This window comes from Falco naumanni, chromosome 2 (assembly GCF_017639655.2).
Source record: "Falco naumanni isolate bFalNau1 chromosome 2, bFalNau1.pat, whole genome shotgun sequence".
Taxonomy (NCBI): domain Eukaryota; kingdom Metazoa; phylum Chordata; class Aves; order Falconiformes; family Falconidae; genus Falco; species Falco naumanni.
Window position 1 is genome coordinate 69,564,313 of NC_054055.1, and position 21,182 is coordinate 69,585,494.

Here is a 21,182-nt window from a genome sequence, read left to right on the forward strand (position 1 = left end):
CTGCGAGTCGATTCGTGTCTCCTAATTAGTGTTCCATGTGTCTGAGTCAAGCCTGACAGATGAAAAAGGCCTTCTATTTTAGGACACTGATGGCAGAGCTTCATTCTGTTTCTGTTTGGGCAAGGCCAGTCAGAAATAGCTGACCTTCCCCTAACTAATCAGGGATTGACTTGAAATATTATTGCAGCTGGTGCATCAACACCAGTGGAGATAGAGATGGGAGCTGCAATGGCTCTGTCCATCCACGTGAACTGCGTTACAGAGCACACAGAAGCAGCAAGGACTTCCAAAGTTCAGGCTAGGTGGTGAATGTTTCCTTGGCTGCTAGTAGAGAAGGAAACACACGCAACACTTGCAAGTTACTATAAGTCACATTACTAAATGAAAGCTGAGATTTTTTTATGGAACACATGGTAGCCAATTGCAAAATTGCAAAAAGATGCAAAGCCATTGTGGAGATGCCCTTGAAAAATCCTAACCTTTATTATAAATATAGTTAGTTTTTTAAATTTACATCTTACCCTTAAAGTAATAGTTTTAACAACACTAAACTAAGTTTTTAACTGCTTTATTTATTCACATGCACCTTATTTGCATGTATCACAAACACATGCAATTAATAATTCTCCCCAGCACCTAATAAAAAAGACTTCAGTCTTTTTAGAAAAAGATTATACTTTCCCATACATGTGCTTTGGGCATTTTGGAAGGTGATGAGGTAATACATTTAAATGCCAGGACTCACTGCACAAGAAAAAAGCTTTTTCAACAGCTTCTTTTCATGTCAAACAGGCCTTCCCAAACATCTCTAGTGGATTACAGGGCATGCCTCTGTAGAGATTTGTTGAGTTTATACTATGCACCAGATCCTGCAGTCCTTACCCAATAAAACTTCATTGGCATTATCTGCCACCAGAGTAGAAAACTGCTAACTGGCTTGTATTGTAAGCTAACTGGCTTACAATACAATACAATAAATACAATAAATACAATATTACTTACAATAATACAATAGGCTTACAATAATAATAATAAAGGCTTACAATAAATACAAGCTAATACAAGTTAGCTTGTATTTACAAGCTAACTGGCTTGTAAAATAATAACATGCTGGGAAGTGCTGGGATCAAGAGAAGGATGAAGTCAGTTCATTCCAGAAAATGTTTATCACAAAATTTTACTGCAACAGACTAAGGTCTCCAGAGGGACTCCTATTTCCAATACCCCAGGGTCTGTTTGGATAGTGCACCAGTGTGCCCAAGGAAAGCAAGGAAAAGACTGTTTCTACCACCTCTCCTCATCTCCAGATAGATGAACCAGATGTGTCCTCAGTGGTTTAATAATGCTACATTATTTGTCAAACACCATATTCACATTTCTTACAAGTCATATTTTATTCAAACCTGATACTATACTAACTTTACAGGCAAGCACATCTGATTTTTTGTGGCCTTTTTGCACTGCATAGTTTCAGTGTAAGCAAAACAGTAAATGAATTTTCAGTTAGACTCTTTCTGCTATATTTGCTTTCCCTTATAGTCACTGATGCAGTTCGCTATGCTATAGCAGAAAGTGATGTTTGGAAACAGAATTATGTATGAGTACTGCAAAAGGGGACAAACCTGAAGCTGGTGAATCCTAACCATGAAAATAATACAAACACTTTCCACACTCATGCTTTACTCTATAATTCTCAAAGCTCTTTTCAGAGATGGTTATGCAATGCTATTCATACCTGTAGCTAAGGGAAGTGTAGCACACAATGGCAAAATTATTTTCTCAACATTATATCAGAAGTAAAAAGAGAACTCCAGCCACCTGACTCAGCCACCGAAGCACAAATAATAAAAGAAATAAAATGCCTGGTTTCAGTCTTATTGCACCTACCCAGCTTCAGGTCAGAAATACATCAGTGACTCTGTGAACCCATTTCTGCATGACAGTAACCTACCTTCATGAGTAGCTTCACTGAAATCAGTTTGCATTAAAAGTTTCACTGAATTCGAATGACAGCTGAATCACTGCCTGTGAAGTACAAGCATTTATTTTTAATATACTGTACACGCATTCTGGTCTCAGTTTAGCATGTTCATCCTGAGAGGATCTAATTTAATTATTCTTTCATATTTATGGCACATTCTCCAGCAATTCTATCTTCCAAATAATCCAACATCTCCAGTATTATGCCAGGCTATGTCAGGAAAGAATCAAAAACCATGTTAAGACTTGATATGTCAGCTTAAAAATTCATGTTATCAATTACTTGAATACTTATAGAAAGTCTCAGGGTACTTTTTCTTCAACTAAATTAAAAATCTGAAGGCTCCTCAATAGAATAGAGAAAGTTTCAAGGCAGGGAAAATGAGAACAAGCTTATCAAGCCAAAGCAATCATTGTTCTGAATCTTATATAAAATAATTTCCCAACTCCTTCCAAAACTCCTAAATTTCTACAGAAAGCCCGGCATTTTAAACCAAAGTGACTTAGCCAAATTTATCCCTACTACAATGACAACGAAGTAACTAGATCAGTTTTAATATAGAACCAGTTTGGCCAATTAAGCCCAACATTCATTGATTTTGTTGATCCATAGTGTGAAGATTGAAGGCCCCCATATAATGGATGGATTCCAATTTCATTTCACAAGGCTGGCAAAAGTTTGATGATCTTATTTCTGTTATTAGTTCCAGATAGGGCCAAACGAACTCCTAAATCTGCATACTCTATTTATGTATCTAAATAGTTCCAGCTTCAATATAGCATCTCAGCCCCTTCTTGGATTTAAAAATAGAAAAGAAGAAAAAAACAAACCAAAACAATAGCAGGCTGTTTCTTTCTTCCTTTTCCATCTGAAGGAAAAAAAAAGCTTGATTAGTTTATGGGAGGCGGAGGTTGTTTATTTGCTTGTTTACGTTTGTGTGTGATTGAGTAAATGTCGTGTGTGTATGTTTGGAATTGGCAGGCAGCTCCTTATCTGTGCTGGCAGATATGTCCATGATCTAAAAACAGCATTTTAGAACTGGCTGCATGTCTCACTATACACCAACACCAAGAAATAATTTCAGCAGCTGCCTCAGAGCATAGTCCTTCTGAGACCTCAATGCCCATTTACTGCCGAAGAGAAACATTCTGAGCAGCGATGGTTTATCTCGCCTGCTCACTTAGATCCTCATCCTGTTCATCTTCCCCAGCTGGGAAGTATGTTATCCACTGCACCCACATAATCAATTGTCAGCAGCATGCTGGGCAGACATACAGAGTATAGTACACCTTGTCCGTTAAATCTTTGGCTGGGATTCATCTTACCCAACACTAGACAGCTGCAGGGTAGCCGTCTCCAATTAAGCTGGTCACCTCAGGTTTCCTTTACAGTCATAGTGGCACTTCTACAGCACAGTCCATCTGACCTATTTTTGGATGACTGCTTCAATGTGCATGAATCATGCCATAAAAGCGCAATTTCTTTCTTTCTTTCTTTCTTTTTTTCTTTCTTTTTTTTTTTTTCCCACTGACTAAAAATGGGCCTGGAATAATTAGTTTGAGACAGATTAATCTTAATACTACAGTGAATCAGGCCACAAATCACAGAATCACAGAATGGCTGAAGTTGGATGGGATCTCTGGAAGTCACCTTGTCCAACCCCATGATCAAGCAGGACCACCTACAGCTGGTGGCCCAGGACCATGTCCAGGAAGCTTTTTAATATCTCCAAGGCTGGAGACTCCATAACCTGGGCAACTCATGCCAGTGCTGTCACCCTCACAGTAAAAAAGTGTTTCCTGATGTTCAGAGGGAACCTCCTGTGTTTCAGGTTGTGCCCACTGCCCCTGGTGCTGTCCTTGGTTACCACTGGAAAGAGCCTGGCTCTATTGTCTTTATACCCTCCCTTCAGGTATTTATATGCGTTCAAGAGGTCCTCCTGAGCTCTCTCTTATCCAGACTGAACAGTCCCAGCTCTCTCAGCTTTCCCTCACAGTACAGATGCTCTAGCCCCTTCATCATCTTAGTGGCCCTTCACTGGACTCTCTGCAGTATGTTCATGCCTCTTTTGTACTGGAGAGCCCAGAACTGGACCCAACACTCCCAAGTGTGGCCTCACCAGTGCCGAGCAGAGAGGAACGATCACCTGCCTCGCCTTGCTGGTAATGCTTTGCCTAATGCAGACCAAGACACCATTCACCTTCTTTGCAGCAAGGGCACATTGTTGGCTCGTGTAAAACCCGAGTAGAGACTGTAGAAAGTGTAAGTCCTCTACACATGGATGAAATCAAGCCATAATTAACACAGGTATCATGAAGTCATTCATTCCACATGAGCTATGCTAAGCTTATGAAGAGATAATTATGGTAACTACCCTCCTTCTGACCTAAGGACAGAAGCAGCCCATATCCCAGCAACAGCTTCAACAGGAACTCTAATAAATCAATAAGACCAATCCTCTTTATGAGGCATTATATCTACACATTTTTAGGTATCCAGGATCCATTGTTACGCATTTGCAGGAATATGTGACAGAGTTGCAGCCACGCAGATGAACAAAGCTGCAGGGTGTGTATCTCATTTGGACCCTGCCTCATACCCTCTCTGTGCTCAGGACTCTGACAGTCTACAAAGCATCACAGATGTATTCAGCCACAGAAAGGAAGCGAAAACTTTAGTATGACTGTGCATGGGTCACTCTTTCATATATCCCATTCTGCATTATATCTTACATTAAATCTACACTGGATAAAATAGGTAAAAATATGGGAAGGCATGATACTTTTTAATTGAGCCACAACACTGATTCAAAATGTGGTGAATCTACGCCTCTGCAAGTTGGGCAAGAAAACTAGAACCATCAGAGGTACAACAAGGTGCACCTGAATTCCTTACACCCTTGGTGAGTGCTCTGAACTTTTCTTACAATTATAGGAAAGCCAGGCCAACACCATTAATGTTCCTTGCAGTGCTTTAAAGGAATGACATGTGCAATTTTCACAGAAATAAGTTGCCTAATTTTAGGATGTGTTCCATGCAGTTTCCCATGGAAGCAGTTACATACCTACAACCCAGAAACAGTCAGAATTGTACTTTTATTCACCATTCTTATTGCTGTCTTACATGGGTCCTTCCACAGCAGGAGGCTATTATGAATCTCACTCTGGGGCAGGAACTCCTTCCATCTACTGCACAAGACACTTTTTGGTACACATTTTCAGATTTTATTCAGGAATCCTGCGGAACTCGCCTCCAGCCCTTTCTGCGCACATGCTTCCAGCTTCTACAGAGCTCCTGATGTTAAAAAAAAAATAATTAAAAAAATCATAGGCACTCTGTGTGTGCGTGCGTGTCTATGAAATAAGGGTACTGTGGTATGACAGGAAATTAACTGGAGTCAACAGCAGTCATCCAGGCCACCGTCTGCTCCATAGCAGGAGCAGTAGTATCTAAACCATTCCTGGCATATTTATTTTATCTGTTAAACATTAACTGGAACTTAAACACAGGTGGAATTAAACCTGGAAAGCTACACGTCTTAGTTATGGTGCCATGGAAAACTCCAGAAATGGAAAACTAGGCCCAATGTCTGAAATAATTCCTTCCTTTAACAAGATTTTTCAAAATGCTTTCTAAGCCTCTGTCGTGCACATGAGCACTTATAGTTTTGAGGGTGGAGTCAATTAAAAGGTTCCTTTCCACATTCCTTAAATCTGCAGATTTTTTCAGAGAGATTACACTTCAAACGTCTTTAAGATGAACAGCAGTTTCCAAACTCAAGTTCATTTACAGTACCTCTTAAAATGTTCTGGACCACTGGATTGTAACTTTTTCTACTGGGCTCAATTTGTATATGAAAAGTTGAAATGACTGTTGAATGTTACCCTAATGATCTGAAGCGGTAAACCAGAATGAAATAAGTCATCGTTAGATTCACTAAATTTGATGACAAATTAGACATTTGGGGGTCTTGACCTTACCTATTTGTAATGCAGGAATCCAAGAATATGTTCCATTTACTGCAATAAATTGCTGTAGTTGTCTTAGATCTGTCTTGCAAAAGTATTTTACAAACTTTATTTAAGAATTTATAAGGTTTAAAATTTTCTCCCCTGTAGAAGGAATGAAAGGATCTTTTATTTTCAAAACTCTGTTAGATTTCAGATGACTTCTATCATTGCTTTCACTTTGTCATGGCGTGGACTACACACAGCCACAGAGCTGGCTGATGAAGGGCAGCTGCAATCCCTCAAGCCCTTGCTTGGCAGGTGACATCAAGCATTTACCACCATGGATGTTTTTAGCAAAGGGCTGCATAACCCTCGCCCCTTCTCTTCATCAGCAAACTGAACCTCAGACATTCTCCCTCAAACTAGTTCTCCTCCAATTTGTAATTTGAGGCAAGAAAAGCCCACTAAGGTGGCTGAGGACAGTTCTGTCTCTGGCAGCTCAACACTGCAAGAAATATTCCTTCTGCCATTACAATATTTTTGTTTCATAACCTTCAATTTATTTAACATTCATCTTCAATTAGGACAGCAGAACTAGACACAATGTTGCATTAGCATTCAGACCAAATAACTGATACAAAAGTAATAGCTTTCCTGCTTTTCTACTTCAGGTTCCTCTATTTCTTACCAAAAGATGGAGTTTAGGTTTTGGGCACCAAATTGTAATAAAAACTTAGGGTTGCTGGTTATTTACTCTGACTACCAAGTTCATCTTATAATCACCAACTGCCACAACAGCGAGGTGCACCCCTAAGTGAGCATCATGCTTTGTTTCCAGCTGTGCCCTTACACTTGGAATACGTGTATGTCATGAAAGCTCAGAACTCAGATTGCATGATGTCAGTACCCTGCATAATTTTCCTGGTCCTAGCATTGTCCATAAAGTCAGTAATTTTGTTTCCAACTCTTCTTCCAGGTCATGGAAAAAGGAGTTAGAAATGAAACGACCATCTAGACATACCCTTTCTACAGGGAAGATTATCCATTCACAAAGAGTCTGGAGGCATATCAAACAACTCTGAATCCATGTGCTGTTTGCCATTTCTGAATATGCATTGTTCTACTGTCTTTAAGAATCCTCCAGTAATAAGTCAAACACCTTAAAGCAGCAACTAAAGTCAAATACCTTAAAGTAATGTAAATGTACTATATTGATACTCTCCCTTTAGTCAGCCAACTATGCAATTCTGCACCCACAGATACTAAACTGGATCTAATTTCATTAAGACTGTGATAAATGGTCTTCATTGTATTTCATTCCTTTAATTGTTAGTCAATTTCCTTATCAGTCATACCATCACTTTATTTGGGGACCTTTCTCTTAAGATTTCTTTATTCGGGACCCTTTATCTTAAATTTTGTAATTGCAATGACAGAATATGAGCAGGAACCTCCGAGGTAGCAGGAACCATCTGTCTTCAGTTCAAAGGCAACAGAGTTATTTGCCATGTTACTATACATAAATTCCTTTTTCTTATATATTATGCAAAAGTAATCATGTAATATGCACTATGCATATTAATAATCTTATCAAGTTTGTCAGTACAAAAGTAAGAAGAGGCACCTATATGACTTCTATTTTTTTCCCTCTGTGAAGTTTGCACTGACAATGTTATTGGAGCATCAAAAAGTTTGGTTATTCTCTGCCTTACAAGCCATTCCGCAGGGAGACAGTTTGAAATAATAACCAAAACTAAGGAGGAGTTTTCATTGTCAGGGAATTCAATATGAGACTTATAGCAGACACTAACATTTACATTGAACCTCAAAAATTTCACCTGGGCTCAGTGTTAGCACAAAAGTCAACCTGCCTTATACCCCAGGTACCTAAGGTACCTAAATTCTTCCAATCTTTTAATGATCCACCTGTTTTAATAGTTCCCTCTGACAAATCTTCAGGCTTTTTCCATTTATTTTATCAGAGTTAAAATGACCAAGGAAAAAAGTAGTGCAATATTGAGCAGACAATGTAGTATCAATTCCCATGATGCTCTAATATTTCAATACCTTGTATCCATTTTGTCCATTTCAGAGGAATTGTATGCAACTGTGATCTCCATTAATATTATGTTCAGAATATATATATATATATCCACTGAGAGGATCTGTTATTCAAAGTGGCCTTAAAGAGCTAAATTAATAGGATGTATTGGTTAAGCCAACTATAAAATATCACAGACACCGGGATATTACACAGCTGAGTTATTCTGGAGACCCTGATAACATCTTTGTCCCTATGTACATGCTAGACTAAGCTTTGCCTTGGTATCTTACAAGTTACCTACCTAGGAATATGTCTTCCCTTCCAGTTTTGGGTGGTTGGGGATTTTTTTTTGTTTGTTTTGGTTTGGTTTTTGGTTTTTTTTAGCTTAATTCTTCATAAGCATAAGGAAAATCACACTCCCTTCTCCTTTTTAGATTTGTGACCTAAATCTGCTGAAGACTCTTGATCCTGTGATATTTATTTCTTCTGAAAACATTAAGATAGAACTGACATTATCCTATTGTCGGTCATTGATTGGTCTTTCTCAAACTTTCTCAACTGATGCTAACTTTTAAATTTTAAAAATCATAATTTTTTCAAAAGCTTCATCTTACAGATAATTAAAAACATATTAAAGCATATTCCCTTGTGTATTTTTAGAAAATATTTTATTCTTATATATAATACTGTAATATAGTATAGTATTTTAGAAAGTGGTTTTTTTTAAAGGTATTTAAAACTGCAGCCTGTCTATTGATCCCTGGCCTAACAGCTACAGAAAAAAAATCCCCCCTGCCTCCAGCATAAAGGTATTTTGATTGTGACAGTCGCTTCCACCTGCACAACTCAGAGACTGAAGAATGCTGTTTTACTTCTTTGTATGCAAATACATTGTAACGTAAGAGTCGTCCACAGTCCCAGCTGTCCCTGGCTGTAATGGAAGCACAGCAGCACATGTACTAACATCAGGAGGGACGTCCTCCTTCCCTGGTGCAGCACCCCAGCCGCACAAGGCGGCAGGAAAACACTTTGCCACCAAAACCACTTGATGAAGGCACCGGGCCGAGCCCTGTGAGAAGGCCAAAGAACAGCCGTAGCAGTGGGACACTGCCACCTTTCCCCTCGAAGGAGGCAGGCTCAGGTGCGCAGGTTCAAGCCATCCTTCTACAGCATCCAAGAGAACGGTGCAGGGGACCCGCTGCCACGCTCCTTGGGCATGTTTCTGCCTCCAGAGCCCCTCTACCCCACCTGCTCTCCTCAGAGCCTCAAGCCCCGAGGTTGACGGGTTGCAAAACTCCACGTACAAACACACACAAGAGGCCAAGAGGGCAAACTCCGACGGGGCGGGGGGAGGCAGGGATCCCGGCGGCTTCCAAAACCTGCAGGGATCCTTATCCACCCTCCACCTCGCCCGAACAAGAGGCAATACGAAGCATACGCTCGCTAACGCAAACAAAACACTAAGCTCTGCGCCCACTGCCTGCCCCGCGGCCTCCATGTTCCCGCCGCGCCGCCGGCAGTGCGCATGCCCGGAGCCACCGCCGGCCGCAACGGGGCGCGGGCCCGCGGCCGCCGCTGGCCGGATGGAGGAGGAGGAGGATGGAGGCCGCGGAGCCACGGGCAGCACGGCCTCGGCCTCCGACCGCTTCGTGCGGTGCCTTTACGCGGTGGGCTTCCTGGTAAGCGGGGGGCGGCGGCGGCGCCCTTCCGGCGCGGCCTGGGACGGGCGGCCGTGCCTGAGGAGGGGAGCCTGGACTCCCCGCCCCGCAGGGCCCGCGGCGCGGCCCACGGCCGCCGGGGGAGGCGGGAGGGGGGGCCCGCAGCCCGGAGGTCCCCTCAGGGCTGTCAGGAGATGCACAGCCTGGGGTCGGGTAGGCGCCCCCACACACACACAGCCCCCCACACACACACAGCCCCCCACACACACAGCCCCCCCCCCACAGCCTCCCCCGTGTCCTTTGCCTGGCTGAATGAATCCTGGGGGCGCCCACCGGCCCCGGCTCGTTTCGGAGCCCCCCATATTGGAGCCCAGATGAGGCAGCTGGGTTTTGGGGTGCATCGCTTCCGCTGCCTCTTCGCAGTTTCAGTGTGGTTTGTAGCCGCTGTCATGTTTTGTCTGTGGAGGCCTTGGAGCAGTTTGATGCAAAGCTATGATTTAAAAGCACAGCAACCTTAAAGCTACGTCTTGCCTTGTGCTTGTCATAAGGCTGTTCTTTCTTTCCTTGAAATACCAGTGGTTGGTGTAAACCGAAGGAAAAAAAAATAAAAAAAATGCTTTTTCGGGGAAAAAAGCCCTTACTGAAAGAACACGGAGTGCAGACTTTAAAGAAGGTTTGTGTTGTGTAGCGATTAGTGAGCCTTGTGAAAATGTCATTTGATTTAAAATTAAAAGGGGTGACTTGGACAAAACAGGTAAAACAAAATGAATACAGAATTGCACTGTGAAATGTAGATATGTTGTCCTACCTACCCATAGGTTGGGCAGTAGAAACAGTCTAGTTGGTTTGGGTCCTGGAGCAAATAAATATTGCAGGAAAAGGTGTGTTAGAACAAGCTTTGTTTCTTAGCTAACTTTTAAAGTGCTGTGGTTCTCCACCCCTGTAATGCCTTGCTGACACCAAGCAGGGAGTACCTACTGAAATAAGCACGAATGAGCGGCCTTTTAGAGGATGTAAAGTGAACTGAAATACCATAGTAAAGAGCCATTGCCCGTGATGCAAGCTTCCTGTAAGCAGGCAAATACAGGGTATTTGTCATTCAAAATAAGAAATTATAGGTGAAATGAGAAATAAACACGCATCAGTGGATAGTGGTCAATGGGTCTTGCTCTACCTACGTGCCTGTGACCAGTCCAGTACTACCAGGGTATGTTCTAAGACTTGGCCTTTCAGATGGTTCTGTCTGTGTCCTGCATGACGATCGAACCCCTCTTCAGGTTTGCAAGTGACACCTAAGATTGTATTGTTGAAGATATTCCTAGGTATCGTGCTCTGTTTGCTCATGCTAACATGTTTAATAATGATTTTAACCTTTTAAGTCTCAATTTCAACCATCAAAAGACAGTTAAAGACAGACTGAGAATTAGTGATACACATTGTTAAAATTATTCAGGTTTTGGGCATGCTGTGAAGGGCTTGCCTAGTTCAGCTCAAGCAATCGCTGATAAAAAGTGCTCTTGCTCTGACAGGTTCTGCTCTGAAATAGGACACTGTATGCTGTGCCAGGTAGTAGTAATGAAAGAACTATGGGGTCAATGTGGTTAAGCTTAACTAAGATAAAAAAATCAAAAGGAATGAGTAGGAGATCCTTCCACTGTTTAGGATGGGCAGTTCCTTTGCCCTTGGCTCTTACAAAACATTTTTCACTTACGCTTTGCTTTTTTTCTTTTTTTCATGTTTCTGTATTCAGTATACTTCTGAAGGTATACACAAAGGCAGTTTATAGGCAGACTCAGATCTATCATAGCTTCTTCCCCATTGTAGTCAAGATTAAAATACTGTATATTTTCCAAATATACTGTCTTTGCACAAGTGAAAAATATTTCTAGGTGATTGAAATTAAAGACCACTTTGAATTTAAACTACTGGTACCAAGTACTTTTCTTAAAAACCAGATAAAGTTTATATTAAAGGAATCTTTAGTGTTTAAATATATATCTTCAGAATGATATCTAAAGGGGGAAAGAGGATTGCCATTTTCAAAGTTTAAACTCCTCTGTGAGGCAATCCTTTATTTTTCAGTTTATGTGATTTTGTAATTTTGTACATGGTGGATGCATTGTTGATGTTACAACAAACTACATTGGCCATGAAAATAATTCTTTTAATCTTTGTTGACGTGGAAATAATTTTTTTTTTTTAATATATTGACTGTTATTAAGCCAGGTTGTCATCATCTTTTTGAAAGTGATCAATTATTAAAACTTTCCTCACTTCTTTTCAGGATTTATTTGGTGTGAGCATGGTTGTTCCTTTAATGAGCCTTCATATCAGATCTCTAGGAGCAAGTCATACAGTTGCTGGAATAATAGGTGAGTTGCAGTACTTGATTAATTTACCAAAGAATATGATAATGTGACATGACCTGGATTATACCTTATTGCAAATTGGACACTGTAACATAATTCTTGCTAGTAGCATAATAAAAAGGAAGGCAAATATCCAAGTAAAACCATACGGGCAGCCGTGCTGTGTTAGACCCAAAGACTTGCCCAAACTTGTGTACAGTAGCCAAAAGCAGGTGCTTGGAAAAAAGCACTGTTGGAAAGAACAAAGAAGTCTTGTAGTAATACTTGTGCAGATGCTTTTCCAGCATCCCAAGAATTCACAGCTCAGCAACTCTGGGAGCCAGAGGTGTTGCTTTTAGTTTTATTGTTATTTACAGACTTTGCAAACAGTGCTTCTACAGGTGGTTCTCCTGAGCTTTCCGAAGCCCATGAGTAATCCCAGTTTAAGTTCCTTGCAACTGTCTTTTGGCAAAATATTTACTATATTTAAGGAGTGACTAAAAGTAAATTCTTGTAAAATTGTAAAATCCAAAAATCTTGTAAAATTGTAAAATCCAAAAAGCTTAGGAATTTTATCTTATGAAATGAAGTGGTAAGGTAAGTTCTGTGGTTCTAACGTTCTTATTTGTATTTTATGGTGGTCTTTATGGTTTGTAATGGTAAAAGTATGATATTCTTCATAGCTCTGTGTGGTTGACATGGGCTCTGTTATTCAATTTTTTATTAATTTGCATTTTTATTTTGAATAAGATTTAGTGCTTTTCATGAAATAATTTTGGTTCCACTCGGAGTTGACAGAGTACCATTTGAAGCAGCAATTAATCAAAACTATGTTTTCATTTCAACAGTCTGCTTTGATTTTTAACTTTTAAAAAAAAAAGGAGGTTGAAGTTTGGTCTTATAAATGAAAAAGGCTGGCACATGTTTCTTGCTTCTTCTCTTCTGTCACTAACTGCTGCTAAACTAGCCTCCAAAATTAAAACATAGGGTCTGTGGTTTCTTCAGGGCTTCTGTGGAGCCTTGCAATATGTTGGAAGTGTCAAGTGGAAAGTAATTAGTGCCTCCCAGTAATTACATTCTCTCCTGATTCTGAGAAAGCAATTATAAATATCAAGATCTGTTTTGTTTAATGCAACATACAGGGTAACATCCTTCTGCATTACATAGTTTCATAAGTTTTCACCATTTTTCTTTTTTTTGTCATTCCTGAAACTATTTCCTTGGTTATCTGCTAAACTCCACCCTTGGTTTGTTCTGCTCCATCCTCCTGTTCTTCTAGTAAATTATTCCCAGAACTTCTGTCATGTTTTCGCATTTAAAATTTTGTGAAGTTTTCATTTTTTAAAAAATCAAGTTTACTTTTAAACATTGTTATTTTACTTGTTTGTTTTAGGATCTCTCTATGGTATAATGCAACTGTTTTCCAGCACTTTTGTGGTGAGTTCTAACACTGCATTCCTAGTTATGTTCCTATTTCTGTGGATTTTAGGGGGAATGGAAGAGGTTAATAATAGTGTTTCTTGACATTTTGAAAATGTTTACAGTGTTCATAGAAGCATTTTTGTTTGGAGGGTCCAGTTTTTAGGTGGTATGGAAAATGTTTAGTTTATAGGGAATTGCCAGAATTTACAGAATTAAACGGAAAACAGTCTTTAGACAAAAACTAGAATCCAGGTTTGTGCTCAGATACGTTACTGAGCACATTGCAGTCACACAGGGTTCTCTTGAATGTTGGTGCTAGTAAAGCAGTTTCCTTCAGTGCTGTAGCCTGTCCAAAAAGCAGTCTCATGAGCCAGCTCTTCATAAGCCTGTTACCTGGAGTTTGCTTTCTCTGCTTAATGAGCAGTGCCTTATAATTTGCCGTATGGCCTAAACTCGTGCATTATGTCTTTGAGCTTTGTTTGGTTTTGTTTTGTATTAGCTTTTGATTTATTACATCTTACTCTAAGCAGGAGTGCAAAGACTAAACCTCTTGAATGTGTGCTTAACTATCAATAACTGAGATCCCCATATTTAGACAGGGGCACCTTTAATATTAACCTGGTACCTCCTAGCTTCCAAGAGAGCAGATTTTGAGTGTCTCATGAAAAAAAAACAACGGTTTCAGGGTTTGTTATCCAGGCCACTTGGGGTAATTTTGGTTCTACAATCTTGTGGCATTTTCTTTGAACTGCAAGACTATTGACTACTTTCTTAAAAAACTGTTTCCTCTGTGGAATCCAGCTGATTTGTAAGCATGCTAAATGCAAGTTTACTGTTTGCCCTTCTCATTACTACTACCTACCTGTCTGCACTCAGATGACAAACTCCTCATAGCTAAGATCATTCCTTTTAGGATGCTCAACAAGCATCTAGTACATAGCAACCATTGATGCAAAGCAAACATTTGTGGTTCATTGTGACAACTTTTTCAGAGGGCCCCTACTACTAATATGTTGTGGTGTTTATTGCAGGACTATTTTTCAAAGAGAGAAATTATTTTTTAAAAACCTCTGTGCATGACATTAAATGGAATCATAGTTTCGGCAGATGCACTGCTGGCAGGGCAGAACCCTGCTTGTGACTTCCAGATTTTGAGCGCCTAGGAATGTTGTGTAATAATCTTACTAAGCTTTCATTGACAGTCCTTTGATCTCTTGTCTCAATTTAATTTAGATGTACTGATTGTTCACTGTATATAGTTAAATGTTATAAAAAGCTAATCTTAATTACCTGCTTTGTGAAAGGGCTGCTGGAGTGATTTAGTAGGAAGGCGGTATTCCCTGCTTGCTTGTATTCTTCTCAGTGCACTGGGTTACTTCCTTCTTGGAACGTCCACCACTGTGTTCCTGTTTGCTATTTCTAGAGTCCCTGTAGGTGAGTAAACAGCATTTTGGAAAAATCTCTACAAATCAAGTATTCTTTGGACTTTTTCCTGAAAATAATTTGAAATCTTGTGGTTTAACCCAGCAGGCAGCTAAACACCATGCAGCTGCTCGCTCACTCCCCCATCTGCCCGGTGGGGTGGAGAACAGAATCAGAAAAAATAAAGTAAAATTCATGGGTTGAGATAAAGACAGTTTAATAGAACAGAAAAGGAAGGAATAATAGTATAATTAGAAGATACAAAACAAGTGATGCATACTGCATTTTCTCACCACCCACCAATTAATGTCCACGTAGTGTCCGAGTAGCGGCCTCTGGCCAGCTTTCTCCCCAGTTTGTATGCTGAGCGTGATGTCATATGGTATGGAATATCCCTTTGGCCCATTTGGGTCAGCTGTCCTGGCTGTTTCTCCTCCCACCTTCTTGTGCCCCCCAGCCTATTCTCTGGTAGGGTGGGGTGAGAAGCTGAAAAGTCCTTGACTTAGTGTAAACATTACTTAGCAATAGCTGAAACATCAGCGAGTTACTAACATCAGTTTCATCCTAAATCCAAAACAATATATCAGGCACTAGGAAGAAAGTTATCCCAGCTGAAACCAGGACAAATGTATATTCAACAACTGTCACAACTTTTATGGCACCTTGACTGGCAACTTTTATGAGACCAGGAGCGCAGCAATACCCTGAAAGAGGCTATTGTAGGGCTAGTCACAACAAGTCACTGCTGGAGATCGTGGCCTGCACTTGCAATGGAGAATGGAATGATAAGTGCATTAGTGCTGAAAACGTATCTCAAAGTGATAGTGCAAGATTTGGCTGAAATTTGAATTCACTGCTTCAACTTTTTGTTGTGCAAATGCATGTATCTTGCAGCACTGAGATAAGTTTGTGCCAGGGTTTGTATCGGAGTTCTTAACATATCTGAACATCTATTGCATATATTCTGATATAATTAGCATTGCTATTACATATCAACTAAAGGGCACTTTTGTGGCCCATAGTTTTGGTTTAGGAATTGTTAATATTCTTTCATCATTTAAAGACAGTTTGCTAATGAATTAGTTGGTTTAACATTTGATTACTTAGTAGAGGTAATACTTTTTAATGCTAACAGCGCTGTCACTGTGACGGCATTGCCCTCGTCAGAGGGAAGGAATATAAAAGATTGCATTGTTAATATTCCTGCAGTATGCTTACCCTTCTGTGCCTTTCTTTTGCCACCCACAATGAATTTGGTGTGTTACAATCTCATACTCAGCAAAGTTGGTACAGAGCTATGTTCATAAATGAGCAAGCCATTCCTACTCCACCATTACCCATCCATGAGTTCCTCCTACTTTAGCGGGTTTTTTTATTCCTAATGTGCTTCAGCACTCAGTTACTTCCTTCTGCAGGAGCACTCTTTTTGAGACAGATGCCTGAATAATTTAGATTCCTCAGTCCAAATCCTTCGACGGCAGGATGATGGTCATCACCCAACCTGCTGCACGAGCGTTTAAGAATTTGTGGCTAATGGAATCTTAAAAATATAATTATACAGATTTTGACCATTGATACTTCAAATAGCTTCTGTCATTTTTAATCTTTTGGACTGCATGATAGATATTTGTTCTTTTGCTTATATTATGTTGCAGGTATTTTCAAACACACACTCTCCATCTCTAAAGCCCTGCTTTCTGACTTGGTTTCTGAGAGAGATCGCCCTTTAGTAATGGGACGCTTCAATGCAGCCTCTAGTGTGGGCTTCATTCTGGGCCCAGTTGTCGGTGGCTATCTTACGGAGTTGGAAGATGGCTTTTATAAAACGTCCTTTATCTGTGCCTCTATCTTCCTTCTGAATGCTGGTAAGTTGTATGTCATATTTTTCATCTTGGGTCCCTTCCTTCCTCGCTTATGTGGTTTTATGCCATTTGTTGTACCCTGAATTCATAGTGTGTTTACCATCTATGGCATACATGTTCTGTATACCGATACTACCCTTTGAATTTCGACCTGTGTGGAAGAGTGGGAATTTTGAAACAGTTAACCTCCAGGTGCTTCTCTTTTGTATCGTATATCTCACTTTTACATTCAGACACAGGAGTAGGAATTTTTAACATGCCCAGAAATGAAGACTAGAAATCAGAATTTTGGCTTTAGCCTTTAGATATGTTTATATGTTGTGAGTATGGCATCTCAGTGTTTTCTTTCCTTGCTTTCACAGCATTTAAAATTGAACCGATAGTGTGAGTAACACTAATCTTATAGTTGTTTAAAGTGAAATGATTGTTTAAGTCCTTTTTTTAAATTTGGATCTTCACATTAAGGAAACTGTTACAATCAAACTGATACCTTCCATGTAAAGTTAATGCAATTTAATGAAATCAGCTAATTTCTTGATCTATATAGGTCTTGTCTGGATGTTACCATGGAGTGAAGAAAATGGGAGCAATAGGGAACATCAACAAGGCAACAACAGAGCAGACAGTTTCTCAGCAAAAGCAAAACATGACCTGCACTTGAAATCAGCAACTAATGGAGCTATGGCAAGCGATGGTCTTTTCCAGTCTCCATGGATCCAAGTTGCAACAGTGCTGAAGAGGATTAAAGGAATTGCGTGTTCTGATCTGTGGGATATATTTTTAGTGCGGTTGCTGATGTCTGTTGCTATACTGCTGTACTATAGTAATTTTAGTCTGGCCTTGGAGGAGAGATTTGGGGTGAAACCCTTGTTTGCTGGATACCTAATGAGCTATAGCAGTGCACTTGGAGTCGTGGCTGGTTGTCTGCTTGGACCAATAACAAGACTCTATCAGCACAACACTTACAGGATTTTGTTGCACTCTAGCACACTTACCTGCACGTTGATGCTCCTGTATGCGTCAGCGCTGAGCATATGGATGGTTATTTTGTCTTCCACATTCTTAGCCTTTTCAACTACTATAGGTCGTACTTGTATCATTGATCTTGAATTGACCATTGGTGGGAATGAGGCCAGTGGTACTCTCCTAGGTGTCGGACAGTCTGTGACATCAGTGGGACGTATACTTGCCCCGCTCCTTTCTGGAATTGCTCAGGAGTTCAGTCCTTGTGGCCCTCCAAGTCTAGGGGTTGGACTAGCTTTGGTAGCTATTCTGATAATGAACGCAAACAAACAAAAGTACTGTAGCCGTGGAAATGTTAAGTTAAAAAATCAATAGCTGCAAATTTATATTGCATAGATGTATCTTTCAGGAGAGGCAATATGAACCTGGGGTGATGCTTATGTGTGTCAGACTTGTACCTTCTTAAAAGATTCTGCTACTACTGTACGTTTTGTTCACGTGGAGGCAAGTACATACAAATATTTCTGTTGCAGGATTGTTGACTCCAAGCAAATGTTATTCTCACTGGTACCACTAGAACACTTGTGGGACAGGTGTTGCTGTATTGTACTGGCTGGGATTTTTTAATGGTTTTTAAACCTTTTTGGAGGTAAAAAAAGAATGACATGAAATACACAAATCCTGCTTGTAGCTCACATTTGAAGCAGTGTTTAGATTGATAGATTGTTAAAAGACAGAAATTGATTCTTACTGTTTAACCAGAGGTTAATTTTTATTATTTTATCAGGAGATTTTGCAACATAGCTCATTAGCCTTAATTTCTTATGCTGTGGTCTGCTGTCATTTGTCTGCTGTGACAGTAGCTTAATTAACAGGGTGCTTGCTTATATGATTTAGTTGAGCATACGTTGTCTACTTGCTACACAGCATGATTAGGCACTTTGGGGTAGCCATCTGACCCCTGCTGATTCCTAGGTAACAGAATTGGGTATATGCTAACTTCATGTATTAGAAGGCCTGAAATGGACAATTATTCAGTGCCATTCAAACTGAAATGGAGACTGAATTTAAGCTTTATGGAAACTGGTGGTTTCTGTTTAGTAATAACTTCTACTGAGCAACTTTGTCATAAATTATTTGTTAATATTTCCTCTGCGTTTTTTCTACCTTTGTTTTAGGAATAAATTTGCTTCTTAATTCTTTTGAATGGCTGTTAAAAGTGTGCTGGAGCAACTAGCAGTAGTTCATGGGTTTGGATTAGTGCATTCTCGCGCATCTTTGGAGGCACAAGTGACGTTTCAGTGACAAGAGAAAAACTTTATTTGTCGGTATTTTAGTCTTCATTAGTCTGTACTGCTTAACTAATGAGAGGTTACTGTCAGAGCTATACTGACAGTTGGAGCACTCTCCTGTGCTATTTACTGTTCAAGCTCATATTACTTGCCAGTCACCACTGTTTACATTTCATTTGAAACATACAAAAAATGTATTTTGCACTGATAACATTCTATATTTCCTAGTGTTACTTGACCAAAGTACAAAGTCAACTATGTATAATTGTTGAAGGGTTTTCTGATTAAAAACAGTTTAGTTATTACCTTGAACATATCCATGCAAATAGTGTTGCTGCTTCAGGAGAGTCATAGATGGTCTTTTGAATTTTTTATTTTTATTTTTTTCCTTTACCTTTTCCAGTGCCTGCTATCATTTAAATTCCAGTGGCAGCACCATGGGAATGTGTATAGAACTACAAATTGTTTTAATTTTATATATTGACATGATTGTGTGTCACATTACTGCTATGAGTTCAGTACATATCCTCAGAGTTCCTTATTGTAATAATCTGTGTTTCATTTCTCCCTAGAAACTTGAGGTGTTTTCAAGTGTCTTGTCTCCTCTTATCTTGCTTGGTAAATGTCCCAAAATATTCTTGCCTTATATTTCCTATTTTCTTTCCTTCCATCTTTTTTTTTTTTTTTTTTTTTTTTTTTTTAGCTAAACCCACCCTTCTGTAAGTCAGGGACTTGTGTTTTGCAACTGTAGCAAGGGATGATGGAAAAGGGTAGGAAAGACCCCTCAAAAATTAACATATAGAAAAGATCTAGTAATTTTTCCTATACTAGTTGGTTATAAGAGGTAACATAACATTTACTTTTCTAAGTATTGATAAAGGTTGCATTATGTAAACATCATAATTCAGTTTATACTGACATATACAGCTGCCTGAACATTACTTCTAAAAGCTTCAAAACTTCAGTGGTTTTGTTTATACATAAGTGAAAAGTGTGCTTTCCATATCCAGCAAATGTTTTTTATTGTGAAAAATAGTTCTCCATATAAGGTAAATAAAAATGAAATTAAATAATTGAATTGAGAAATGTGTGGAAGGCTGTGGTCTCAGGGACATGTTGCAACTGACATTGCAGAAGAAGAGTTTTACTTGTAGGCCAAAATGATTTCTGAAATGCTGCAGAAATGTTTCTTCTTTGTAAAGGCTCAGTTACAGAAAAGTTGCACTATTTTTTTTTTTTTTAAGGAATAGAAATAAAATGAAGTGACATACCATGTCTATCATTTTGTCACTGTGTTTTTCCCCTTTTCCTCTGCTGAAACTACAGCACAAAGTAGAGGTGTTCAAGTCGATACGAAGTGCAGATGTTTCTTGTTTTTTGTCTTCAAGCTGTTCCTTAAAATGATCATTTGAATCTGCCTGCTTTTCACATAAAAGGCACAGAAGCCAAGGTTTCAACCAAGAAGTGGCTTGATAGTGAATGAAAAAGAAGAAATAAAAGAAAATAGAGAAATTACCAGTTTTGAGATAGAGTGCTTAAAGCTATGGTTCCTAGTGCCTGGAGACCGTGTTCGTATCTCTTGTGTTGTCTCATAGTTGCCATAACCATGAAAGTTCATTGATGAGTAAATGACATCCCTGGAGATGAAGGAGATGTGACTCCCCCTTTTGAGGGAGGAGCAGTTGCAGCTACTTTTGGCTACAGTCTGGTGGGCTTTACTGAATGAATTACCAGTTTCTTGAATCCAGTTGTGTCTGAAGACTAAAAAACCTAATCTGAGTATGTACAAAACAAGTTTCTACCTGCAAATCACTGCAAATTAAGATTTTTCTCTTACTTGCTGTTACTTTAGTTTTAGGTTGGTTTTCTTGGACTTGTAGGCAGGGTTGGGTTTTTTTTGTTGGTTTTTACCTTTTGAAATTTTCACTTTTTTAACAACAACAACTTTTCTGACCTTTATGATCAGCTGATTTTGAAGAGTCTGTGTATATAATATAGTAATTTATTTCAGTAAAACAGCTAGTAGCATATTTTATGTACTGATTTTCTTGCTTTTAAATGATGAAGCAAATGTAAGTTTTATTCCGTGTTGGTGTATGCTGCATACAGTTGAAGAGATTCTTTATAAACATTTCTGCAGATTTCAGTTTTTCTCTGTTTTATTTTCTCTGAATTTACTCACTGCAGCACCATCCAGGGGCCAGTACCATCCTCATTTTCTGAGAACAGGTTGATCATTG

General features: G+C 39.4%; 1 protein-coding gene across 1 annotated transcript; it reads left to right on the plus strand.

Moving 5' to 3' along the window:
• The first annotated feature begins 9,330 nt into the window (after nt 1–9,330).
• On the plus strand, nt 9,331–21,083 carry MFSD9 (major facilitator superfamily domain containing 9). The gene is made up of 6 exons (XM_040584679.1): nt 9,331–9,654; nt 11,918–12,005; nt 13,375–13,418; nt 14,708–14,837; nt 16,481–16,690; nt 17,235–21,083. The coding sequence occupies exons 1-6, from the start codon at nt 9,472–9,474 to the stop codon at nt 18,023–18,025; spliced, it is 1,446 nt and encodes a 481-aa protein (XP_040440613.1). The 5' UTR covers nt 9,331–9,471; the 3' UTR covers nt 18,026–21,083.
• Nucleotides 21,084–21,182: the final 99 nt, after the last annotated feature.